General features: G+C 52.6%; 1 protein-coding gene across 6 annotated transcripts in view; it reads right to left on the bottom strand.

Annotated features, from left to right (window-relative positions):
- Positions 1,164 to 27,187, bottom strand: part of AMPD3 (adenosine monophosphate deaminase 3) — a 48,564-nt gene continuing 22,540 nt past the window's right edge. For 5 of the 6 annotated variants that reach the window (XM_005689693.3, XM_018059533.1, XM_018059531.1 and 2 more), the window contains 13 exons: positions 26,132 to 26,336; positions 22,866 to 23,028; positions 20,248 to 20,467; positions 17,922 to 18,051; positions 14,023 to 14,217; positions 12,612 to 12,743; positions 11,927 to 12,090; positions 10,873 to 10,999; positions 8,167 to 8,330; positions 7,076 to 7,196; positions 5,817 to 5,990; positions 3,825 to 3,935; positions 1,164 to 2,797 (listed from right to left, as the gene is read on the bottom strand). In XM_005689693.3, coding sequence (XP_005689750.1) covers positions 2,621 to 2,797; positions 3,825 to 3,935; positions 5,817 to 5,990; positions 7,076 to 7,196; positions 8,167 to 8,330; positions 10,873 to 10,999; positions 11,927 to 12,090; positions 12,612 to 12,743; positions 14,023 to 14,217; positions 17,922 to 18,051; positions 20,248 to 20,467; positions 22,866 to 23,028; positions 26,132 to 26,336 — 2,083 coding nt within the window. In that variant the 3' untranslated portion in view covers positions 1,164 to 2,620. The remainder of the gene's footprint in view (positions 2,798 to 3,824; positions 3,936 to 5,816; positions 5,991 to 7,075; positions 7,197 to 8,166; positions 8,331 to 10,872; positions 11,000 to 11,926; positions 12,091 to 12,611; positions 12,744 to 14,022; positions 14,218 to 17,921; positions 18,052 to 20,247; positions 20,468 to 22,865; positions 23,029 to 26,131; positions 26,337 to 27,187) is intronic. The other variant, XM_018059534.1, reaches the window with a different exon arrangement.

Below are 27,187 nucleotides of genomic sequence, written 5' to 3'. Positions count from 1 at the left end.
GAAAATGATCAAAATATTATTTCACCATCACGGCACTCAGAAACAAGTAAAGAGAAAGCCATAGGGATGTTCTTTTAACTCTGCCTTATCCAAGGTAAGACAAAGTAAAGGTGCAGGACAGGCCTTGGTAGACACCACCCCGGGAGCTGTGATTGGTTTTTATGAGGCACAGAACAATAACATTGATCATTTCAACAATGCAGTTTCAAGTAACGATGTGAACTTGAGCCCTTTAGAGTAAGCATGTCTCAAAAACCATTCTGCTAGAAGTGTGGGCTAGTGTACAGTTGTCTTTGATTCCAGCTGTGATCACAAAAGAAAGAGATTCACCCTAAAAAGGCCAATTAGGTTGATGATGTAATAAAAGTGCATCGTGCTATAGAAAAAGGTATCTGAAAAGCGTGCAGGTCAGGTAAAATCCAGTAGGTACTGACTGAACAGACTGGAGATATATCCAGGGAAAAGGAAATGGCCATGTGAGACTTGACTCATGAACTATGACAGCAGAAATTAGAAAAAAAGAGCAAAAGTTTCCCTCCTGGGTTTTGAAAGCTTCAGTTCAAATTTTGAGTTTTCCTAGTGAATGTCATCCATAGCTGAATCTTGATTCAGAAAAGATAAATTAGTAATTATTATTAATAGCTTTTCATGATGCCTGTATCTTTTCTTTAAAATTTAAAGATTAGCCTAAAATAGTTTAAAACTGTTTAGCCACAGTCCTAACAGACTTTACTTAATAATTAAATGCTTGATACACATAAAATGACAATGAAAAACTGTAAAATACTTGTTATGTTCAGGCAAATGTATACAAATGGCTTTTTAAAAATAACGAGTGCCTAAAATAAATGCTCGGTTTTCATTCAGTTTCATGGTTAGCTATAAGATAGCATATGTTTGCCTTGTAAAAAGACTGTATTTATTGTTCCGTATGCTAAGTTGACCAGTGGAGGGGATAATCGTTATAAAGTAACAGGACAAGACAACCTAAAGCCAGGTAAGCATCTTCACAGGCAAAAATAGTGTTCTTCTAACTCTGTAATGATTCACAAGGGCTTACTCTAGTCTATATTTGCCCATAGAGATAGACAAGAAGGTCCTTGAGCAGCCTCTTGAGTTCCAGGATCATACAACCTTAAAATATTTCCAAAAGAGGAGATTCATTCATTTTTATATAATATACATTTATTGAGCACCTACTATGTACAAGGCCCGAGTAACACAGATGAAGAGTATGTTGGTAAAGCTTAAATTCAGCCTGGTCTTTAAAAATGCTTTCTGCCTGGCCCCTGGGACCACATATATTCTAAAGAGGTCTGCATATTAGGTAAAGGAGAGATTTCACCTTGGGGCAGGGGGGCGGTGGAAAATGCACCAAGTTACAGTGATAGAAAAAAATTCTAAATGTATCAGGCCTGAAAGAATAGTGGGGAAAGGACTAGATTAGGATTAGGGAAACCTAGGTCTGAGCCTATGACTTATTAGAGCTGTGTGACCTTAATCAAGTTTCACTTCTGTGGCCCTAACTGTTCATAAGTAAAATGATAATTGGGCTACAATCACAGAATATTAGAGCCAAAAGAAACAGAGGTCATCTAGTCCTGTGTTTTCAAAGTCCTTAGTTCAAATGTAAATACATAGAAGCCCCAGTATAAAACCAGTGAAAGCTGAGTCACCTTGAAGTAAAAGCAGCACCTCAGAGCCTCAACCCCCTTCTCATTCCCTGCCCTGAAGTGGTCCAGGAGCCGAGCTCACAGAACACCACGGAAAACCACTCATCTGATCTAAACCTTCTCCTTTCAGATGAGGAAACCAAGACACAGAATAGGAGTGATGGCTGTGATATGAATATTTGGTTTCCTAAATACGAAGGGAGGAGGGCTAAATAAAACAGTTTTAAAAACTCATTTAAAAAAAAAAAACGCAAAGAAAGAAGTTTTCTAATTCTCTCAAAGTAGCTCCTTTCTGAAAGGGAGGTTTGAAGTAGATTTTAAGGCAGCCAGCCCATGAGAGGCCGAAATGAACAACTACCAACAAGTCTGCGGAGTTTATAGAGAAGACTATGGCAGAAAACCAGACTTCATATCACTGGGCACTAGACCATGTAAGATCCTGGCCCCCACAATGCAAGCATTAGAACTTTGAAGAGGAACATTTGGAAAATTGGGAATTAGTCCAGCTCCCAGATCCCCAAGGAGGAGTCACCATCTATTACTCAAAAATAGAAATTGGCATGAAGTGAAGTGAAGTCACTCAGTCGTGTCCGACTCTACAAGCCCATAGACTATAGCCTACCAGGCTTCTCCGTCCATGGGATTTTCCAGGCAAGAATACCAGAGTGGGTTCCCATTTTCTTCTTCAGGGGATCTTCCCAACCCAGGGATTGAGCCCAGGTCTCCTGCATTGCAGGCAGACACTTTACTCTGAGCCACCAGGGAAGCCACCGAAATGGGCATGTTAGACCTTAAAGGGAATAGTGCAACCAAAAACCACTAGTTTGAAAGTTCTTCAGCGATATCCTCTCCATGGAGGCAAGTCCTAGTTTGGTATCTTGACCGCTGTTAATCACGGCAGACTTGAAATTAAACCAAAAAGGTAAAACACATGTCCCAGTGCCCGACTAGTTGGTCAGGGCTGTGATCTCTTCTGATTTCATGGCATCAGACAGGAAGCTGAGCTCATTGCACAGGGTCTCGTATCGGAATGCCATCCGGATCTGAGCAACATTTGTCTTCCGAATATCATTTCCTTCAGGTCCTTCTTTATAGTAATTTTGTCCCAGAAATTTTTGCTTTTCCTATGGACCAAGAGAAATACAAATGAAACAATATATATTCACTTTCTATATCCACATGGCAGCTCAGACTTAGCCGTACCAAATCAGGCTATTCCTCCAAAGCAGATCCTCCATCAAGACATCTTTCCTCACAGAGCTTTTACAAAATTCCTCCTGCCTTCCTGTCCTTGAGGATGTCCTCCTGATAACCACATTCAGTCCCTTCATTTCTAACTGTGCTTTCCTTGATCAGAAAGACAAGAACTATAAGAGCCACTGGCAATGAAGCAAGCAAGGTGAAGGCGTGAAGATTCTAGAAGTCTCTCCCGAGAGCTGACAAGGGCACACAGATGTGCCTGGGGACAACCAGTCCAGGGAACCAAGTCCCCACAAAATGAATCTTGAGCCTTGCCTCTCATCTGCATCAGCGTCCAACAAGAGCAGCACAATGCAGCCCTCTCCTTAATACCATTGACACTGCCCAGGGGAGCTGCCCAGGGACACAGACACCCGCTGGAGCATCGGTTCTCAACCCTGGCTCCATATCAGAGTCACCTAGGGAGCTGTTAAAAAAAAATGAGTGATGTCTGGGTCCCATTCCTGGAGTTTTCTGTTCAATCTAGGTATTGTTCAGCTATTTGAGAAGCACTGAGTGCTTATTATGTGCCAGAGTCTAATCCTGACCTCAGGGATGTAATGCTGAACTTATATTCTAGAAGGCAGGACAGAAAAACACATGACTACATAATGGCAATGTCGGTAGTAATAAATGTTATGGAAAAAAACAGACTTAAGGGATGGATAATGAGGGCAGGTGTGTGGCTGCTATAGAATGAGTGATCGGGGAAGGCCTCTCCAAGGAGGTGACATGTGAGCAGAGATCTGAAAAAGGTGACAGCAGCCAGGAAAATGTAGGCGTCTCCCCAGCGGTCTCCCCTAGAATGTGGCAGAGGCCCTGCTGGTTTCATCCATCCCCAGGGGCAGGGCCGAAAAAACGCCTGGCGCACAGCAGGCATCTGACGTATGGGGTGGAAAGGACGAGAGGTACCTGATGCGAGAGGCCGCTCTGCAGCACACTGTTCCTGGCGATCTCACACAGGTCACACGTGCTCAGCTTCCACACTTGAGCCGCAATTGCGTACTCCTCCATAAGCGCTTCCTAGACTCCCCCCAGAGGAAACGTTAGATGGGAGTCTGTCCATTTCAACGCTTGGACATTGCAGATTTCATTTTTCCTTAAGAACTGGCACATGGACAATAAAACAACATCCCCCTCCCCCTAAAATCACAAACTCCCAAGATCTTTTTTGTGTGAAAGTTCAGGTAACCAAAGACAGAGATACCAAAGAACAGCTGCAGATTTATCTGTTGACAGCCACATGTTCAAGGCCCTGCGCCCAGGACTAGGGGCGCCAGCCTGCTCTCCTGTGCCTATCTCCCTGTCAGGCACACTTTTAATACCCACTCTGCAGCCTTGCTTTGTAGTTAACACTTTTTCTTAGGATTGTCCAAAATAAAAGTTAATCTGGGTAAACTACTAACAGAGATGGAGCATTAATTAGGAATGAGAAGTGATCAAGGGTCAGTAGTGAGACAGCGTAAGCCCACGAGGATTTAAGCCTGAGCTGTGCGTTCACTTCGTTTTCTCAGCTGTGAAATATCTCACAAGTCCTTCTATCACCTCTTTGCCACATCATTGCCTCTGTATCCTAGGCAGTGGTTCTGAAAACATGGTCCCATGATTCCTAAGGATCCCCAAGTCTTTTTGAAAGGTCCTCCCTTTTCCAACTATGTATTTATTTTGTGAGGCAAGATTTCTTCATGCACTTTGGTAAAAACAATTTGTCACAACAGATTGACTGCAGGAACAGAGATGAGAATCCAGCTGTCTTCTATCAAACCAGACATTAAGGAGATTTGCAAAAATGTAAAGCAATGCTATTCTCTATTTTGTTATCAAAGTTGGTGGAAATATGGTTATTTCTCATAAAAATTAGTAATTGTATTAACATTTCATGATTTATTAGTGTTATTTTTACATGAGTTGGGCTTCCCTGGTGGCTCAGAGGTTAAAGCGTCTGCCTGGAATGTGGGAGACCTGGGTTCGATCCCTGGGTTGGGAAGATCCCCTAGGGAAGGAAATGGCAACCCACTCCAGTACTCTTGCCTGGAGAATCCCATGGAGGGAGGAGCCTGGTAGGCTGCAGTCCATGGGGTCACAAAGAGTTGGACACGACTGAGCGACTTCACTTTCACTTTACATGAGTTAATATTTTTCAATTTCACACAGTTAATTTTCACTAGTTACAAGGCACGTCAACCTCAGCTCTCTGAGAGCCTCAGTTCCTCATTATATAAAGGGGTCTTGAGATCAGAGGCTTCCCTGGTGGCTCAGTGGTAAAGAAGAACTCGCCTGCCAGTGCTGGAGATGCAGTGTGATCCCTGGGTCAGGAGGATTCCCTGGAGAAGGAAATGGCAACCCACTCCAGTATTCTTGCCTGGGAAATGCCATGGACAGAGGAACCTAGCAGACTGCATAGTCCATGGGATTGCAAAAGAGTCGGACACAGTAGTGACAGCACGCACACGTGAGACCAGAAGCTTGGAGCCTGTCCTAGAAGACCTAGGCACTTCTGTTTTCACTAATCTGTGGCTGGTCTCATCATCACCACCACATTTGTGCTGGTACACTGGTGACTGGTCCCCATGCATGACGCCACCTTTCCCTTCCTCCTCGCGGTCCCAGAGATCCACAACTTCCTAGTAATCATAGTGGTAACAAAACTGACAGCTGGCATTTTTAATACGAGTAACTCTGCCAATATTACAGAGCTAGGGAATATCAAAGGAAGGGAAAATGAAAGGCAAAGAAAAGAAATCCTCATGGTTTCAAGAACCCCAAAAAAGGGCTTCTGGGAGGAACAGCTTTCCCTCACCAGGAGCTTCCTCTTGTCTTCACTAGCCCCCAGTGCCACCCCGCAGGCACCGTGTGCTCAGGTCCCTACCGTGGAAGGATGACACCTTCCCCTAGAGTCCTCACCTTCGTGTAGTGAAACTGCATGGGATCGTCAGTGGAGAGAGAAACATGAAGCCCCTTGTGCAGGAATTCCCTCAGAGGGTTTTTCGAATATTCGAGGAACAGACTGTTGTTGCTAAGAGGAGACATGGCAATGGGGATCTGAGCCAGGTAGTAGAGATACTGCAACACCGGACTCTGCAAAAGAACCACCAAACTCAGGGGACAAGAGCCAAAGGGGGGGAGCATTCACCAAGGGAAGCCAGGGCTCTGGGCAGTGTCTGTGGAAGACCCCTGAGCTCCCTGCCAGGACTCTGGACCCCACCCTCTGTGTTCACCTCTCTCCCGCATCGGGGCCCATCCCTCCCTGGGACTGCTCTCCCTGCCCACTGTTGGAAGCGTTCCGTCTCAGCTCCAGACCGGAAGCACAGCTCAGGGCAGGAAGGGCACCTGCCAGGCCCCGGGCTGACACCAACCTACATCCTCCCCTCTCCCAGGCACTGACCCCAACAAGTCAGCCCTTGGAGATGCCCCACTTTTGTTGTTTTGCTTGACCACAAATATTGAGGTTGTGACTGTAAACACTGCAACTCCTTGGAGGTGGAAAGGGGCGGACATGACCGGGCTAGAGTGGTTCTCTGATGTAGCACCCACCCCACACAGAAACATGAGGCATGGCTAGACTCCCCCTCGGAACAGGGAAGGAGAGGAGTTTGAGCAAATATCCTTCCTATGGAAGTGAGTCAAAATATGGAGAAGACTGAATGCAGAGAGTTCACGGTAGCATTAGTTACACAAGCAAGAAGTCGGATGGATTCTGTGCAGCAGCTGGAGAAGGGCTGTCCTTCCGCAGCCGTTAGGATGAGCAGCCAGATGTCATGTCACAGCACAGAAAAACGCTTGTGAAACAAAGTTAAGGGACGAAGAAGGAACTGTGTGTTATGATAATAAGCTTATTAAAAATACGCCCTGGAAAAAAAACATGGGAATTGGAAATAATAATAAGCTAATGATGCTTTTTTTAAGTGATAGCAGTAAGGATTTTTTTTTCTATTTCTCCACTTTTTCGAAAACCTAAATTGTGATTGATTTGATCATATTATTTCATAATTAAATATAAAACCAAGAGACTACAGATAGCAGAGCCGAGAAAAAGCGTTTCTGCGTCACTGGCCAGAGCCTCCCAGGGTATGGCCAGAGTCCAGGCGGTCACCATCCTCCCCAGAGGAGCCCCAGGGTGGGACTGTCACTGCAGGGCAGGCATCTGTCAGGGGCCCGGTTACCTTCTTGAGGAGCAGCCCGTGGGAAATGTTGTCGGCAGTCAGGAAAGCGGAAACCAGGTGGGTGATGGAGCCGGCCTCCCCACAGTGAGGCCGGAACAGGAACGTGCTCAGGCCCCGTTCCCTGCAGACATGAGGCTCGTGGTGAGAAAGGACCCTTGGCCCGCCTGCCCCAGCATCCGTGGGCCCACGCCGCTTGCCAGGGCCCACTCCAGGGAAGATGTCACCCATGGCAAGGTCAGCACAGCTGACACACAGCACCCTGGAAACAACCTCTCCCCAAATCTGAGACCCAGGCCCAGAGCTCCTCAGAACCAAGAGATGCCATCTCCAGGGAACAGAGAGGGCCCAGTCCTCCATCCATCCTCTCCTCTCCCCTAGGGCCTGGCAGCTCAGATTCAGACAGGAAAGGCCCTGAGAAACCATCGAGTCCAGACTCTGTTGTAAGAAGGGGGCAATCCCAGAGAGTGGAGCCAGATGTCAGAAGCCCCTGAGCAGGGCAGCAACAGAGCTGAACTAGAGCCCCTGCCTCAGAAAGCTCAGCCCAGGACTCCACCCCTGGCCATCTCCTTAAGTCATGGTCCCACTCAAAAGCCCCACACCCAGGAACTAGCGCTGGCTGAGGCCTCAGCCTCGCGACCCAGCAGGGGTGGGAAGGACGGCTCAGCGTCCTGCCGCCTGGACCCCGCCTGGGTGTGTGCACTGGGGGAGCCTGGGCACACAAGACCACTGGATGGAAGCTCTGTGAGGGCACGAATACAGTCTGTTTTGTCCCCTATTATGTGTCCTGGGCCCAGGACAGGACCTTCACTTGGCAGGTGCTGTGATGTGTTGAATGGATGGACACACATATGAACGCCATTGGTGTGGAGGTGAGTGAACATGTGTTGGAATGTCATGTATCTGTAACCTACCAGGGATGGACACACACACAAAAGTGTGGTGTGTGTATGGACACGTGTGTCCAGGCATGGGGCTGGCTGCGTTGTATGTGTGATGGTGTCCGCGTGTGTGTGCGGCCCTGCGGGTACGGGTCCAGTGCAGTGGGTTGGGGAGCACCCCAAGGCAAGGGTGCGCAGGGCCGGCTCACCCACCTGCGGAGGTTGTTCAGCACCATGATGTTGGCGTACATGTAGTACAGGTAGTAGCTGTAGGGCGGGTTCTGCTCGCTGGTCCAGACGTCCGGGCTGGGGCTCTTGTCCGAAAACATGTGGTCGCTGTGCTTGGACTCATCATCCACGCTGTCAAACCCTGTCACCTGGGCAGGAGGCGGGATCCTGCGTCAAGCTGCGGCAGACGGGCTGCCAGAGCAAAGTGGTAAAGGCCTTGGCGCCCAGGCCTCGCAGCTGGGGACCCCGGGGCCTGCCTGAGCCACAATTCTCCCAGGGACGGGGAGTGGGCACAGCACCCCAGGCTGTCCCTCCAGGGTTTCCAGAGGCACCCGGAAGCCAGTCTAGAGAGCACCGGCAGCAACAGTGAAGGGGAGCCCAGGCCAGGCCAGGCGCAGCGTGAGGCGGCTGGACTCACCTCCCGGCCTCCGCTGTGCCATCAGCAGCAGTGACAACGGCTGTGAGGCGAAGGGGACAGGCGCTTCCACACACCTGTGGGGCGTCAGGCCCTGCCCGAAGCACTGACCACACACGTCGGCTAACTCAGCGCTAAAGCGGCCCTGTGAGGCGGGCTTGGCTGAGGGCAGAGCAAGGCTGGCGAAGGCACTTGCCCATGTGAGATCACCAGCTGAGCCTAAAGGGCTCGGGGTCTGCACTCTGGGGCTGCAGGTGGAGGATGCCCGGGGGTGGCCATGAGAAGCCCGCAGGGATGCCTCACAAGCAGGCCAAGGTGGGCACCATCCAAGAGGGCTTCTGGGAAGGCTGAGCCCTGGCTCCCGGAGCCTGCCCTCTGAGCAGGGTCGGAGCAGCTCAGAAGATGCCCTCCCCCCAGCATACTCACACCGACACTGGGCCCACCCTACACTCCACGGGCCCACCCGAGTCACCAGCCTCTTGCTGTCGCCTCCTCCCAGAGGTCGGGCCCTGAGGGAAGACGTACCTGCGAGGACTCGGCTCCCAGCCGGCACGCAGGGCCGCTTTGCTCCCATCACTCGGCCACAGCAGTGCTTTGGGAAGGGGCCCCTGAAGGACTGGCCCAATCTGGGGGGCTCCCAGCCCAGCCCCAGCCAGGTCTGCCTGTTCCCAACAGGGCAGTAGAGGCCCAGGGGAGCAAAGGACCGCCAAGGTCTTGCCAGAATCTTCCCTGTAGAGTCACATGTCAAAGGAAATGACGGTCCCCACTGTAGCCCTCAACATGGCCTGGACACGTCTGGGGGCCAGAGGGGCCTCGAGTTCTGCTGTCTGCACGCACAGCTCCATGCTGCTCCTGAACTCTCAGGGCCCAGCATGGGGGCAATGTCAGCCCCTCTCGTGAGCTCTGTGTCCCCCACGCAGGGCCCTAAACTGGACATCCCAAGGGCCCAAGCACAGAATCTGTCCAAACCCCAACTCCTCCTCCTCCCCAGCCTCTCCACTCCCCACACAGCGAGCAGTGTCCTCCTAAAGGCACAGCACCTGCTCCCCTGCAAAACCAGGCACCGAGGGCCCCTCCAACTCCTCCCCCACTCACCTGCAGGCCATGCCCAAGCCCCATCTGTTCTCCAACTGCACCCACCACCTGTATACCCCTCACTTTCCTTAATGGGAGGCAGGATCCTATGGGATCGATGACTCTTGGGTCAGGACCCTGGGTATGAATTCCAGTCCTGCCCCTTTTAGCTCTGCGGTCTCAGTTTCCTGGTGTGTAAATTGGAGCTAGTAGCTTCACAGGACTGCTGTAAGGATTAAGTGAGATAATCCAGTGTCTGAACACACAGCAACGCATAATCATGCTGGCTGCTACCTAGCAAATGATGTAAAATGGGGCAGTCATGAGGGTGAGGTGAGATCGCCTCATGGCGTGGGTCACCGGGCCAGGGAGGCCATCGGTGTGAGCTGTTACTACTACTTCAAGCCCCCTTCACGTCTCTACTGCTGGAGCAGGCCCCCAACTCTCACCTTGGCCCCCTGCCCCCACCTCCAGCTACCTTCTGTTCCAGGGCTTTCCTCACTCAATAGCCTGCATGTTGATTGTCTAAGACATAAATTCAATGCTGGCCCTCCGCCTGTTCAAACTTTCCAGCACCCCCCAACCCTTCCCCCTACAGATACACTCAGCCATCCCTCCACCCCCACCTCTTTACCCTGAGCCCTCTGGGATCTTCCCTGCCTCCCTCCCTGTCAGAAACCATCCACACCATAACCTTCTCCAGGCACTGAACTTGCCTCTCACCGTCTGCAGCCACCTTTGTTCTGGGGACCCAGAGGGCGGGACAAGCCCCTGCCCCGCTGATGCCCTTCCTACCCTTCTCCCCTCTCCCACAACTAACCAGAAAAATATATTTTGTGGGGCTTAACCAAGCAAGGTATGAGGACCACTCGTGTTCAGGGGAAAGCAGGAGTCTGAAATGTCTGCAGCTGGGGCAGGCCTGGTCGTTTCAGCCCCACCTGGCCAGGAACCGACTCTTCCATCTTTCTGCCCTGTGGCTGCCTTCCCAGCACCCCACCCATGCCTGCAGGGCCACCCCAGAGGAGAAGGGAACGTCCCTTCTCTGCAAGAAGCTTGTTATTCTAGGAATTCAGCTTCTTAGGGTTGGACACTTCATGCCTGGGGCACACCAGTGATCTTAGAAGGTAAGCTGACCCAACTTGCTGGGAGTCTTCTCCTCCCTTCCCCACTGGGCACATCACCCGACTGCCACACATGCTTACATATTTGAGGAAGAGGTGAAGCTCTCGGTGATCTTGAGGGTTGATGGTGGCCTCGAAAAGGGGCAGGAAGATATTCTCCAGCATCTTCCCAAAGCTTGGCAGCAGCTTCTTTAACCTAAATATGTCACTGGGGGAAAGCGAGACTTGCCAATAAAGGTGGTCCCAATAGCCCCCTCGAGCTGTCAGAGACCAGCCCTGGTCCCTTCCTCAGGCAGTGCAAGTCCCCAGTTAAGCACCCAGGGCAGGGTCAGAGGTGGGGCTCCAACACAGATCCTTCCCCTCCTCGCCAAGTTCTGCAATACCAAGCATTGGTTGGCACACTCAGCACCTACCCATGCCCATCAGTGAGCTTTCTTCAGCTAGAGGCCTCACTGGGAGGGGGGGCGCTGGGATTCAGGCTGATCCAGCTCCCTGCCACTCAGCTCAGTTCCCCTAAACCACAAGTCCCAGCCATTCCAGGAGCCCAACATTGCCCAGACTGGAAAGGACAGGGGTAGTCTGAGCCATATCCAGGCAGTGGGCCAGCAATCTGCCCATCAGATTATGCAGACTCCCAGCCTCACCCAAAAAGGTAGTCCATCCTCAAATCACAGTGACAAGAAGATGGGCAGTCATTCCCACCAGGGCTTCCCAGGTGGTGCAGTGGTAAAGAATCAGCCTGCCAATGCACGAGATACAAGGGACACGGGTTTGACCTGTGGGTCAGGAAGATCCCCTGGAGAAGTGCATGGCAACCCACTCCAGTATTCTTGCCTGGAAAATTCCATGGGCAGAAGAGCCTGGTGGGCTACAGTCAATGGGTCGCAAAGAGTCAGACATGACTGAGCAATTGAGCTTGTTCCACCAGGCCTTTGCAATGATATGTTCTTCAAAGAACAGTGTTGAAGCATCGCAAGGTATCTGTGCAGACCGCCCCTCTGTCGGGAGTCCCAGGGACCAGGCGTCGGCTGGCACTGGAACAGGCTCAGCAGATCCTGCAGGACAGGCTCAGCAGGTCCTGCGGGACAGGCTGGTGACCCAGAGGACACGGGGAGGCAGCAGCTGCCACACTTACTAGATCCGGGGCACCTGGATGACCCAGCGCATGTGGGGCGAGTAGACCTTGTTCTGGATGAACCAGCGGGCCAGGCCGGGCCACTCCTCGGGACTGCGGCCGTAGATGGAGAGCCGTGGCTCTGAGTACTGGTACTTGCTCTCCTCCAGCTCCCGGGCCACCTCCTGGCACCAAAGAGCTCAGATCAGCCCAAGGGTGAACCTGGGTTGACCCCAGCAGCAGACCCTGCAGCTCCCCCAGCCACCAGCTCCCCGGCTCGGAAGGCCTGATCTACACCTCTTGTTAGCACTCACTCCTCCTTCGTGGGGAAGAAAGCCCTGGGCTTGCACAGTCACCCATGCGACTAGAGGCCCGGCAGCAGAAGCATCGCCAAACAGAGCGAACCTGTACCCAGTGCAGGCTGCAAACACGCAGAGCAGCAAGCCTGGATGTGGAGGGCTGGCCTGGGATGGACATCCTCCCCTTTCTCTCGCCTGCAGTCAGGACAGTCCATACACAGCACTTCCTGCCCACCTGGAAGCCGGAGGCCAGGGCCACGGCACTGGGCACCTGCCCCTCGCCTGAGCTGGATGGACAGGGATTCAGGAAGGGGAAGAGGACAGGAGAGCCTGCAGGCCCCCACTCCCTGAATGCAGATGCCGTCGGGAATCCGAGGAGGCCTTGCAGATGCCCAGGGCTCGCTCACCTTGACCATCCGAGCAAAGTACTCTCCTCCTAGGTAGTTTTCTGTTTTCAGATACAGGTCTCGCAGCTCGCTGGCCCCCACAGGGTTGTACTTGGAGTTGAACTTGTCAAAGCGGTGGAACGTCTGCCGGCCCTGGAGAAAGAGACGCCAGCCAGCTCACACGCTGTCCTGCAGCCACCAGACACACGCCTCCTCCAGCCGTTACAATGTGGCCTCCGCGAACCACACTGAAAAGCACCTTCTATGTCAGTTCGTACATGGAAGCTTGGAAAGTCCCAGGGCCGGGACCACACGTCAGCCCTGGCATCCTTCCCCGAGACCCTCCGTAGAGCAGGGTCAAGGTCCTCGTGCTTCTAGGAGCACGGCTAGCTGAGCAAGCAGAGAACACTGAGCCATCCGTAATAACGTGTGTCCTATTACTGCTTAGACTGCATAAGGCCCTTTCTCCATCATTCAGTGTTTGGTTTAAGATTTTTTCACTGTGTTGAAAACAACACAAAATGTGCCGTCTTAACCAATTTTAAGTGTACATTCACACTGCTGTGCAACAATCACGACCATCTGTCCCCAGAACTCTTTTCATCGTATAAAACTGAAACTACATCCTCACAAAACAGTGACTCCCCACGACCCCCTCTCCCAGCCCACGGGAACCACCATTCTCCTTCCTGTCTCATGAGCTTGCCTGTTCTAGATGGCTCATACATGTGGAATCACACAGTACTTGTCCTTTTATGTCTGACTTCTTTGATTTATAATGTTTTCAGGGCTCATCGTGGATGTGGCAGGTTATCAGTACTTTATCCCTTTTTAGGACTGAATAATATTCCTCTGTGTGTGTGTACACATTTTGTTTATCCATTCAAGTGGTGATGGACACTCTTTGGCCACTGTGAGTAACGCTGTGATAAGCACTGATGTGCAAGTATCAGTTTTAGTCCCTGCTTACAATTCTTTGGGGTATACACCTAGGATTGGGATTGCTGGACTATACAGTAATTCTATATTTAACTTCCTGAGAAGTGGCCATACTGTTTTCTATAGCAGCTGCACCTCCATTTAGTATTTTAATTACACTGCAATGTCATTAAGGCATGTGGTAGTCACCATGTTACAAGCAAGGAAATAAAAGCTCAAGTGAATTACTCAAAGGCACTTAACTCTTACGTAGCGGAAATGGGAGTTAGAAGGGGAATGTCGCTGCCTTCAAGTCACACCCTCTTCTCCTCTGTCCCAAGGCTGCTTCCAGCCCTTACTCTCTGAGGACAAACTGCCTCTCACAGTTCCCATGGCTGGAAGAGAAAGAGATGCCTACACAGCCAGCCCCTCTCCAAGACCAATCGTGGCTGCTTTCCAGCAGGCTGAGTCCTCCACCAGGACTGCGTGAGGCCCTGGGGCCGAGCCCACTCACCGCATGGACATCCAGCGAGTCCACAGTGAGGTCGTACGGGTCCATGTGCAGGCTGTCGAACACCTGCCGCAGGGTAATCTTCCGGCCCCGCTTCTCGGCCACTGTCCTGTCGGGCTCTGTCTGGTACGTGTGCTTGATGAAGCGCAGCAGGTGCTTCTGGTTCATGCAGGCAGCTGCATGGATGTGAGTGTCCACCTGCGACACAGTGCCCCAGCACGTGAGCCAAGCCACCTCCCTCAGCATCAAGAACCAGGCCCCCCAGGCCTCGGTGCTAAGTGCAGAGCCTCAGCACCTCCTCTGGTGCTGGGCCGCCCCACCCCATATCTCTTCTAGAACTGGTCTTCCCCCCTCTAGCCTTGCTGCCCAATCCCCCTTCTTACAGCATCAGGAGACCTTTTCTAAGTACAGTTCAGATCTGGCCATGTCCGTGTTAACACATCAGTGCTGCCCAACATTTCAAGATAACGCCCCAGTTCCTCAGCCTGGGATTCAAGGCTTACTTTCAGTCTTAAGTCTCACCTTGCTCTGCTCTCTGCTCCAGCCAGGACACCCCACTTACAGGTACCCGAGAAGCCATGCTCTTCCTCAGCCTGGATGTTTTCCTTCCTCCCGACCAATCTCATCCACCTGGAAGTCTACGACCTCCTCCACACAGAAGCCTATCCTGATCCCCCAAACGCAACGAACGAGTTTTCCCCTTGTCCAGCCTGGAGCCCTGGCACACACTCCCGTCACTGTATGTATCCTCCAGTCCTCTCTAATAAGTTTCTGTCTACTTCATCACTAGACTGGAAGCTCAGTCCTCAAGGACAGGGGCCGGGCATCTAAGTCTCCGGTGCCTACCCCAGAGCCTGGGATGATGTGAAATCAATGGATGGATGAACGGACCAGCAAACAGGTGTGGGAGGTTCCGACCGTTTCAGTGATATCCACCTCCTCCTCATAGAACCCCGAGGGCTCACGTAATGCCCCGCAAAATCCCACACTTGCCACTGACCTCTCTTAGAACCCCCAGAGCATTCCCCTCAGCCACCAGCCCTAAAGAAACAGAGCCCTGGCTAAGCTGAGGGATGGCCTGAAGTCACGGTGGGCATCCTGACCCTCTTCCATAAAGCCCAGGGGCCTGCGGGAGGTCCTGGGGAAGGTGGCAGTGACCTCACAGGCCAGGGTGCTGCCACCCACTAGCCCACACTCTGCAGTCCCTGCTGCGGCCAGCTGGGCAGCCTGCCAGGGCTGGGGTGAGGAGGCAGCTGACTTCAGGCCAAGGAATGCTGTCCACAGCTGGCCAGGCATCTCCGAGTCATGTCAAACCCGACATCCAATCCACTGAACCTCTGTGAGCTTTCTACCAGCCAGCCCCTGTCACCAGCCACATCACTCACTCCTCAGGGCCTTCCAGCCTTTAATCCCGCCACTCCTACCAGAAAGACACACCACTGGGCCTCAGAGAAAGGAAGCACCAAAAGGTAAAACATCACCCAAAGCTCAGGCCCCTCAGGGACAGGCCAGGCTCGTGGGGGAGGCATAAGCGAAGGTCAGCCGGCCTCAGCTCAGCCGTCCAGACACAGCTGGGCTCAGCCACCTCAGCATGACTTGGCACATTCTGGGCTTTCTTGCTGTCCTCTGGCATCCCAGTGGCACACCACAGGGGGTGCAGCCTGCCTACCCCCGTGAGTCACAAGGTAAGGAAGGAAAGCAGCTGCACAATCCAGGATGCACTGGATCCGAACTTCAGAATTACCAGGGTGACTATTTTAGGAACACGTAAGACAGCCTGTAATCGGAGGTCAGCACTTTCAGTTCACTGGAAGATCCAAAAGCATTCCTTGCTTTCACCTAAACAAACAGTGGCTTCCAAATGGGCTGGCCAGTACCTGGCCTCTAGGCCAACACTATTTCCACATCCATAGTGAAAGTCGCTCAGTTGTGTCCAACTCTTTGCGACCCCATGGACTGCAGCCCGCTAGGCTCCTCTGTCATGGAATTCTCCAGGCCAGAATACTGGAGTGGGTAGCCGTTCCCTTCTCCAAGGGATCTTCCCAACCCTGGGATCAAACCCAGGTCTACTGCACTACAGGCATCCGCATCTTTACCAGCTGAGCCGCCAGAGAAGCTCAAGAATCCTGGAGTGGGACGCCTACCCCTTCTTCAGGGGATCTTCCTGACCCAGGAATCGAACTGGGCTCTGCCACATCCATGGCAGACATCAATAATCAACTATGGCACCCTTCACCAAGCTTTGGGAATAGCCTCAGGTAGCCACTCCCCACTGGTCGAGTTTGGCACAGAAGATGAAACCTGTTTGCTCTCCCTGATATGAAACTTAAACCAAAGTGGGTAAGGCCTAACCCTACCCCATTCCCAAGCAACAAACACACTCAGCCCCTTGTTCTCAGCTCTGAGCTGAAAACAATCATCTCAGTTACACACACCTGCTGGTTGGGCCTCACAGGGCCGGGACCCATGATCTGCTGTGATGCTGCAGGTAATTTCACAATCCCACCCACACTCTCACACTGACCCATGGCCCCACACAGCTCCCGCCTCAGAGCAGGGCCACCGCGACACTGACGGCCACTTGGAAGTGTGGAGGCCACCTCCCAGCCCACCCTGGACTTCAGAATCAGCTCTCCTCCCCTCGCAGAGAATTCCAGGGCAGGAGCAGTCAGCACCCAGGAGACAGGGAGGGGCAGGCACAGCCTGGCCTGGAGCAGACCCTGGCCTGTGTTTATGGACAGCTGTGGAGCCAGAGTGCAGCCCAGCACAGCACTCAAAGCATCTCCATTCAGAAGGTACACGAACCCCCAAACTGACTGAGAGTTCGAGGTTCGGCTCTGGTATGTAACCACAGCCCGCACCCTGCCCCCAGGACTTCGCCCACAGAGTGGCCAGAGAGCAGCTGGCCAGCCCATCAGCACCCACAGGGGCCCCACTTCAGAAGCAAACAGTGTCGGCGCTGGGGCCGGCCGGCCCTGAGCACGCACATGTGCCGAGGGCAGGGCTGCCCAGAGCTGGGCGAGGAGTTTCCCTGGACACCCATCTAGGGTGTAGGGTTCATGTAGGCAGGATAGAGAGGAGCTGGCCTACTGACTGAGGCACCCATCTGTCTGAGCGCCTGAGGATCACAGAGAAGAAACAGGTAAACATGCCACGCCGGGGGTGTCCAACACACGCCCTTTCACCTCTGCCTGGAAATCCCCAAGACTCTTATGTGAGCCTTAGAGCTCAGGAGCTGAGCATAACTCACTCTAAGTCACCTCAGTTCCAACCTCTTCCTGAAAGACACCTCTATCACATCCCTATCAAACTAACAGTAACCAGCTGGGAACTGCTTGTGGACAGAAAGTGACCCTTACTCAGCATCAAATGCCCCTCACTTGGCACTGATCCCATGCTTAATATATATTAGTTACATGGAATAAAATGGAAAAGCAGGAGGCGCTGACCATTTAACCTACAGGCTTGTCCCGACTGCAGCCCCTGAGCCCAGCTGTAGGCTGCTCGTCCACTCTAGGGGAGGGCAGAGAGAGGAGCTCGTCGGATACTCTTCCTTAAACACACCCGGGCCAGAAGGAAGCAAAACCACACACTCCCAAGTCCAAAGAGGTCTTAACATTGATAACTGGTTTTCAATCCATGATAAATTTGAGGCCACCTCTATGTCTCAACTCTCATAACCAACTCATAGGCCCTGCTCTATTTTTCAAGGAGGATGGTACATTCTAACAGATATACAACAAAGTCATAACAGGTACCATCTGAGGCGTGCCCACACACACAGAAAACTGGCCAGTTCTCCTTTTATTCATAGGAGGGCCACACTGGGGACCAGCCCCCGACTGGCTCGGGCTGGAATGAGGCCCGGGACGGGAGCTCTGAACGCTGGCCCGCTAACGCACCTTTCTCACATTATAGAAGTCTCGGTGGGGGTTACTCTTCAACTCTTTGAACTCAGACATTTCATTTAACATCTCATGAAGGCTGAACTTGGATTCCAGAAAGTTCAGTCGCCGGTGACAATACGTCTTCCTGCAGGTCGGGAAGGAGAAGAAACCACAGTTGAGGAGAAGTCGCGTCAGTTCTCCAGGCTGGAGACCTCCAGGGTCTGTGGGGACCCAGGCCTGGGTGGAAGGTCAGGATGGAGCAGGGAGGGATGAGAAGGGGCCAGCTATCCACAGACCCAGCTGAACTGTGTAACCACAGCCACATGCTCTATGAAATGCGTGGAGAATCCATAGCGGGCAGTAGAGAGCTGACCTCATACAGATTCCTTCTGTATGAGCTTTACAGGTTTAGGCAATTAATCTCAAGCTGCTGTCTCTCATGAACAAATACGGAGATGGTACTGCCCAAGACTGAAGTGAGGGCCAAATTGGCTTAGGGTGTGAAGGGTCCAACTCAGCTTCGTGGATACTCAGAGAAAGTCTCCCTCTTTCAGCCCTTCCGTCTTTCCACCCTCCCATCTATCCTCTGCCACCTTTCACTCCTTGAAAGGAGTTTCACCTCTGTCCAAAAGGTCAGCAATACAGTCAAATCCTAAGGCATGACCTTCCCACCTTGGCTGTGACCGAATGACACCCAGAAGATTTCTCAACCCTGAGGCTTCAGGACGAGGGCTGGATGTTCTGCATCATAGGCAGATGAGGGATATAGGGGTGTTGCTACCAGGACAGAAGTCCATGAAAGAACTGATGTCCCCACCAGCTTGCAAAGGCCACGGTGGGGTGGGAGCACCCACTGTTCTCAGCCAACAGCCAGCCCACACCCAGCCCAGGGGCCTGGCCACACGCCTGTGCCACAGCTACACAGAACATGCAACCACAAGTCGGGCCACCCTGCTTCCCTGTGGCCCCAGATGCACACCGCTCCCTTGGCACCCGGGCACAGAGACCTTTGTAAAGAGTGGCTACCAAGCCTGGACCAGCACCACCATGTGTGTGCCAGGACGAGCCCACAGCCAAGCATGGCAGAGTCTGGGTCAGATGGGATTCCCAAGGGCATCTCTCCCAGTCCCTCTCCGGGCAGGACTCGCCCTGACAGTCTCCCAGACAGAAAAGCTGCTGCTCACACACCTCCCGGAACAGCCCTGTCCCCAAGGCTTCCCCTCAGACCTTCTGTTCACATTGGCTGAGGCAAGCTCCCAGGGATCCCACTCTCCCCTCCCAGCTCTTCCCTCTGCCCTCAGATCACCAAGGACCTCGACCCACTCTGTCCATCCCCTTGGGGCCCACTCTCCTCCCTTGGAAACTGGAGTCACCCAACTCCCAGCAAAACCCAAATGGCAGGGCAAGAGAGAAGTCCCTCAGTTGTGACCAGCTTCCTCTGCTCCCCCAAACTGGGCACTGAAGCACAACCTCCACTGCTGCTGCTGCTGCTGCTGCTGCTGCTGCTGCTGCTGCTGCTGCTAAGTCGCTTCAGTCGTGTCCGACTCTTGCGACCCCAGAGACGGCAGCCCACCAGGCTCCCCCGTCCCTGGGATTCTCCAGGCAAGAACACTGGAGTGGGTTGCCATTTCCTTCTCCAATGCATGAAACTGAAAAGTGAAAGTGAAGTCGCTCAGTCGTGTCCGACTCTTAGCAACCCCATGGACTGCAGCCTACCAGGCTCCTCCGTCCATGGGATTTTCCAGGCAAGAGTACTAGAGTGGGGTGCCATCGCCTTTTCCAAACCTCCACTGCTGATTCCCTTAAATGCTCACCAAGGAGCGAGGGCCCGAACTCAGGAAGACAGCTCCCTGCCAGGGTAGCTCCAGCTAAGCCTACGAGCATCCTGGGAGTTGTGGCTCAGAGTTCCCAGGCTCCTTGCACTCCCCGCTCCAGAAATATGGAAAAACCAACACCGGAAGCAACAGTCTTCATGGCTCCCCCACCATCTACCCTAAAGCCCTGGGCTGGAAACTGCATTGCTGCTGTCCGGCCTGGGGTGAGGGGTGACCGTCATTTTAAGGTGCACAGGTGGCCACGGGCAAGCAGGAGCTCCACACCCATGCATGCAGAAGGGACAGGCAGTAGCGACTCGAAGAATACGCCAGTCTGGGAAGAAAACTTGTCGCAGAAGCCCACAAAGCACTGGGAAAAGAGAGAAACGCACAAAGCCCTCTCTTTCTGGGGTGGTTTACCTGAGGGAAAGCGCAGAGCAGAAGGCCTGCCCTGGTCCCTTCCACAGAGCAGCGCTCCTGCAGAAAGAGGCGGACTCACTTGGTCATGGAGGGAGAAGGGGACTTACGTGGGGCCGTCCGTGATGAGAGCCAAGATGTGGCTCATGTCCACCGTGTAGGTCTCCAGGTCGGGGTAGGGTAGGCTGTGGGGCTCCTGGCGCTCCAGCATCTTCTTGCTGTCATACACATAGAGGATGCCTCCCTGCATGCGGACCAGGTAGCCCAGGTTGGGGGGAGCATTCTCCAGGCAATAAGGGTCTTCTTCGGGCAGAGGGGGAGGATGAAAGTCTGAAAGACAGGACTGAGTGATAGCAAAATGCCCTTGACCTCAGGGGCTCACGGGGCTCCAAAATCACATTCTCCGTGGGGCCTGTCCTGGTTGTCTGACCTAAAACCTAAGCACCCCCACCTGCCCCGGCATCTCACCTCCCCCTCCCTGCTTTATTTTGAACCCTTAGCACTTGCCGCTATGTAAGACAGCTTCTCATCTTTATCTTGGGTGGTAAATGTTCATCTTGCTCACTGCTATATCCCACTTCCTAGAACCATCCCTGGCCCATGGCTGGAACTGCATTTTTTTTTTTAACTTAATTGAAATGAGCTTCAGTCTTCTGGGTAGTTCAGGGACATGAAGCCTATTCACACGGGCAGCTGCATCTTCTCCTAACAAGAGAACAGACAGGATCTGGGACTGCCCAGCGGGAGTACAATTGTTCCTGTCCTTCCACATCTTCCTGAGCTCAGCGCGGCCAAGGGGCAAGATGGAGAAGCCAGCCCTCCCCGTAAGCACAGAATAGGGAGCCTGTGCCCCCAGAGACAGAGCTGTCCGTCCCCACACGGTGGGCTGTCAGCCCACAGGAGCCAGAAAACACCTCTTGGCTATTTCCCAGCTATGACTCCGAGCAAACCGGGACTTTACCTCCCGACTCTGTCTACTCAGCTGAGGATGAGGCCCTGCCTTAATGGGCTGCTGTGAGGGCTGCAGCAGCAGGCAGAGGAAGATGCTGTGTAAACAGATCACAGGGTGTTATTCTCACCACTCTTGTAGTGGGTTTCCTGGCTCTCAATAAGCTCTGTTCTGGCCAAGGAACAGGTTATGCTAAGTAGCAGCAGAACTAGGGGCTTCAACTCTGCACATCAGCCAACCCTGCATAGGGTCTGGGCTGTCCACTGCCAGCACAGGCAGGAGGAAATCCTGGAATCAGCAGTGGAAGGAAGGAAGGCGGAGTGGCTGGCTGAGTATCTCCCATCAGAGCTCGAAACAGACTGTCCCTGGAGCAGATGTGAGCCATCCCAGGGGCTAAGGCAGCACAGAGAGGGGAAGAGATGCCACACACACCCCCATCAGGCATGGCCACAGGCCAGCACGTGAGTCCCAAACGCGGGGCAGTGCCCATGAGAAGCAGGCAGTCCGAAAGCCTGGGTCAGCCACAGCCTGCACTTCACCACACTCACACCCAGGCCCCCAGGACTCTGTCCTGTATAAAGTACACCTTTGACAGTCATTTCTGCCTGCCAACAGTGGAGCAGGTGGGACCCACCCTTAGACAGGGAACTGGGCCCAGGAGGGCTGAGACCAGAGCCCCAGGTGGTAACGGATGCCCAAAGTCCAGGTTCAGAGCTTCAAGGAAGCCGGAGAGGAGACGTCTTGGCACCAACTCCACCCGGGGTCCTGAGTGCTGGCACAGACCACCAGGCCCTCATCTGATTCCCGCCCCCCCGCTCCCGCCACCAGCTTTCACGATTGAGGTCTCCTGTTGTCTTCATTCACGTTGCTTAACTTACAGGTCCTACTGCTCCTGGATCCTTCACAGAAAGCATCCTGCGTTCTCCGATCCCCTGTTCCCTGAACTCCACAGCATCAACATAACTACTGTACCAGTCACTCACTAGATCCAGGGGCTTCCAAAGTGGCTCTAGTGATAGAGAACTCGGCTGCCAATGCAGAAGACATAAGAGGTGCAGATCTGATCTCTGAATCAGGAAGATCCCCTGGAGGAGAGCATGCAGCCCACTCCAGCATTCTTGCCTGGAGAATCCCATGTACAGGGGAGCCTGGCAGGCTACAGCTCTTAGGGTCGCAGAGTCAGATGCAACTGAGCATGCCCTCGATCCAGAACTGCACCAACTACATCACATGCATTCTCTCGTTTCATCCTCACAACAGGCCCAAAGGAGACATAGTATTAGTATTCCCATTTTACAGATTGAAAAACTGAGGTTTGGAGAAATGCCTTCCTTTCCCAAGAAAGTGGTCTTTAGGTTTTTAGAAAGTGGAGCTTAGATCCGAATGTGAGTATGCTGGACTCCAAAGCCAACTTCCCTGCCCTGAGAACACACCCTCTCTACCTACCCTCAATCCATGCACCTCACCATTAATTTGGTATTTACTGTCTGACTGTGTTTAAATATCCAGGCTGAGACTGCCCATCTCCCAAGATCAGAGACTGCCTTTCAGCCCCTCCGCTCCCCACAACTTGTACAGCTCAGCTCAAAGTAAGGCACCTGGTGCACATGGAATCAACCCTTGGGGACACTAGCAAAAAAATCAGTGTAGGAGAAGCCAGTACCAGGGCTCTGCCCTTAACACACCATCTGAGGGAAATACATCCAACCAGGAAGACATCCTGACCGACTCTCGGGCCGCGCCCCGCCCGGAAGCCCACCTGCCGCCATAGCACCGTACCTGGGAGGCCCTCTTCCAGAGGTGTGGTGTCCAGCCGCCGATGACCCAGGTACTGGGCCGTAGTGCGTGGGAAGCGGTGATAGGCGAGGCGGGCATACTTCTCCCGGATCATCAGGGCTTTGGCCAGGCTCTTGGCAGCCTGCTCATAGTCCTCCACGGTGATCTGCAGGAAAAAGTTCAGAGAGCAGGCCTGAGGCCGCTGACCTAGTGAGACCTGCCGCAAGGTGGGCCCAGGACAGACAGCGGGGAACTTGGGTCTGAGGAGCATCCCCACCATGGTGGGCACAGAAGCTCCCTCTGCCTGACAGTTTGTACACACACAGTGATGTATGTTGCACGCCTGATTTCCTTTTGCAAGCCTCAGATTGAGGGGTGTGCTCTGCAGACATGCAGCCAGCCCCGGTAACAATCTCAGCCACTGAGTCTCTAATGAGCTTCCGCAGAAGATGACACTTCACACGTGCTGTCACACGTGAATGCTGAGGGATTAAGTGCATTCTGGTGACTCCACTGGGAGGGGCTGCTTGCCTCTGGGCTCCTCCAGACTCTGCCCTATGTCCCTCTTCCCTTTGCTGATTTTGCTCAGCATCCTTTTACTGCAGTAAATCCTAGTCAGGAGTGCAGCTATGCACTGAGTCCTAGGAGTCCTCCTGGCAAATCACGGAACCCCCTAACCATAGGAGGAGATTTGGGGCTGTTGGGAGGGAGGCAGGTACTCCAATGTGCACACCCCAGGCCAGCACTCAGCACATCAAACCACAGGCCAGCTGCTGCAGCACCCGGCACATGAAGAGGCCCAGCCTGGACCATGTCCCTGATGGAGTGAGCATCATCATGACCAGCTAAGGAAATACATGGGTCCTTCCGAGTGCTCCGTCTGCTGCTTTGCCAACCCCAGCCACCCCAATCCACCCAAGCAACAGACGCTCGCGGGACAGATCCTTTCCACAAGTTTCATTTTGGTCCTCACGGCCACTCATCTCACAACTGGGGAAACAGAGACCCAGAGAGGACAGATCACAGAAAGTCATACGGTCACACTTCAGACCCTGAACGGATTGACTCCTGAAGCCCAAGGATGCTCTGCTTTCCCAGAGCGGCCTCGTACTCAGAGGCAAATGAGATAAACGCCCACCTCCCAGTGGGCTTGTTCATCTCTGTCTGTTGGGAAGGATGTGTGTGGCAGAAACCTGAACGTGCTGGGGGAGATAAGCAGCTAAACAGTCAGTCATTCATAAGAGGGGATAAGAGATGCGGAAAAGGGAGGTACAAGATGGAGCACAGAGGGAGGAAGGCTGGGGCCCCCTCTGCTTCAGTTAAAAATAAAAATCACTTTTAGTTTTGAAATGTTGTAAACATACAGACAAGCACTGAAGATGACAGACGCCTGTGCACCTACCTTCCAGAGCTGACAACTTTAACATTTTTTATCACTGTTTCAGATGTCTTATATGTTTGCATAAACAGATCATCTCAGACGGCAGCTAAAACTCTACCCCCGCCCCCCTCAGAGGAAGCTATATATCTTTCCCATGCATGTGTTTCTACTTTTACTTTTGTTTCCCCCTTGCTTTTTATTAAAGAAGTAGCTTCTCCTTTCCTGACTCCAGATGTCCCCATGAGGGGGTGTTAACTCCATTTTACACCTTCTGATGGCTTCTGAGAGCACAGGTGAGCAGACAACACCAGAGACAAATATGTTCCTGCCCACGACAAAGCCAAACACTTCATCTGCAGGACCGACAGGCTCAGCATGGCACAGGGCTCAGGCCAGGCCTGGAGGTATCAGAGACGAGTTCAGCATCCCAACAGACCAGCCAGCTTGTTACCACTGCACACCTCAGGCCTGGCAGCAGACCCATGGGGGGCCAAGGCGACCTGCAAGGTCAGCCTGCCACTTACAAACTGGTGGCTCTCTGGGGACCAGTCGCCCAGTTCAGAGGCTCTGTGCCCTACAATGTGCCAACAAGGAGACTGATGGAAAAGAGCCGGTTAACACACCAGCCAATGTCCTCCCTTCAACTGGCTCTCAGCCCCCTCTACTCTCCCTTTTGGCCACTCTGCCCACATGCAGGAAGTTGGGTGGGCATCATGGATTCCTGGTCAGGATGCTGTATCTCCAAACAAGGCCTGTGCTATTTGCAATCCAGCCAAAATCCCCATCCATAGAAAGAAACTTAAAGTATGGTTCATCCACACAGTGGAATATTATGCACCTGTTTGGTTTTTTTTTTAAAGGAAGTTCTTGATATAATGATATAGCGTTATCTTCAAGATATATTGTTAAGGGAAAACCTAGGCTCAATATAATGTATGGTAAACACCATTTGTGTAAAAACAAATAAATCAACTACATGAGCATAGAAAACATGAGCACAGTAGGTACACAGTTTACTGTGTGAGAATAAATAAGAAACCAAAACCAAGAACTGCCTCAGGGGAGGCGAATCGGGTAGCTAGAGGACTGATAGAATTTGGGGGCCTTTTAAGTTATAAGCCATATGCAGAGATCTCCTATTGATTTTGTTAAAATAGAAGAAAATTTATAAGAGTAATAGTCACTCTGTCTTCTCACATACACTGTATATCCTAAAATTACTGTTAAAAAGAAGAAAGAATAACAAGCCAATTGAGGCATGAGTAGTAGGTTGAGGGCCAGGAAGGCAGAACCAAACCTGGTGCTAAGTGATATTTCTCTTCAAGAAGCAACAAAAATTCAGCATCCAACCAGGTGAAATTTGCACATTTTCAGTGGCTGAGTTAACTGACTTGGTGCAAACTAAGCTTGATCACATTCTTGTCAAGATTCTCTCTTTCCAGTTCACAGGTCTGGTCTCTATTTAAGAACATGAGTTCAAGCACAGAGGAAGAGCTGAATCAGCAATAACTGATGGCATGCAAACCAATCAACACCAGGACTTGAAACCATTCAACATCTGAGAACTCTGAAGGGCCCAAACTGGAACCATCTCCAATGGGCTACAGGGAGAGCAGGGTTCTGGGCCCAGAGCCCATATGGAAACTACAGGCCACTTGATGTGCCAGCCTGTAGCCCCAGGCCGTCCCCACAAGGACAGCAGTACCCTAGGCACACACCCACACCCGCCACCTTGCCTGGAACCCTCCTTCTCTCCAGACGTCTGCCCGCCACCTCCCAGACACTCACAGACCAAGCCAGGCTTTGGGGTCTGGGCGTGACCCCAGGGACCCCAGCTTTTGCACAAGGCACGCTATGCAACACTCACACAGCCTCCAGACAGCCTTACCCCGGCACAGTAGTCTCCACTGATGGTGACCCGCTGGAACTCGGGCACGGCATAGGGTGCAGGCACAGGCAGGGGAATGGCTCCAGGGAGCACGGGGGTTGCAGGAGATATGGCTGGACTGGCTGTTGGGGGACCCTTCCAATCTTGCTGTGTCGGCATTTGCAGAGACAGGGACTGGGATCGAATCATCTTAAAACTTTTCTTTCTAAAAGTCAAGGACAAGCAAAAGTGAGAGACAACAGCAGCTAATCGGGGAGAGCGGTGAAGACACTCTGTTACAGACATGGCAGGAGAATTTGGCTCTGATTAATCAGCGGTGCTGGCCCTACAGTTAAGAAGTTTCTAATTATTCATGCCTTCCTCTCACACGTGTCTCTCCACATGCAATATCCCAGACACCCCTCTCTGCAGCCACTAAGAACTGCTTGGGCTGCGTTTGCACGGCACGTGGAGCAAGTAAATAGGCAAATGTCTCAGGAGACAGAGAGCAGACCATGCAGCAGGGGTCTAACACCAAGGGCAGAAGAGGTGAGGACGATGTCAAACTGGCCAGCATGCCATCTTCAGATAAGCCAAACTCTGAGTTCCAGCCTGTGAAGGGTCTCAATTACAGCGCATCTCACAACGTTGATAATTTGGGGCACTGGAGCCACAGACTGACAGTCAGCCAGTCCACCTCCTGTTTTCACAAAGGAAGAGTCAGGGGTCCAGAATGTGAAAGGACTTCTACGAAGTCCTAGCCAGGCAGCTAGCACTCAGCTTCCCACCTCCCTGGCACCCCAGCTCCCCTGCTGCTCCTTCCTCCAGCCTGGCAGTACCGGCCACCTGCTGCTGGCTCAGGCACAGATCTGTAGCTCTGTAATGGGAAAGCGACTGATCAGCATCAATTTCACCTGCCACCTTGACCCCAAAAGATGATTTCGCAAACTCGTGAGCTCATGCTTATTTGCAAGGCTGTTTTGTGAATACTCACCTTCCTCATTAACTAATCAGTCATGTTTCAGATGACACCACCATAAGCTCTAGGATCCCCGGGCAGGGAGCTCAGCAGCAGGG

Source organism: Capra hircus, chromosome 15 (genome assembly GCF_001704415.2).
Source record: "Capra hircus breed San Clemente chromosome 15, ASM170441v1, whole genome shotgun sequence".
NCBI lineage: Eukaryota > Metazoa > Chordata > Mammalia > Artiodactyla > Bovidae > Capra > Capra hircus.
The sequence above is the reverse complement of the archived record's forward strand: the minus strand, read 5'-3'. Positions and strand labels throughout refer to the sequence as shown.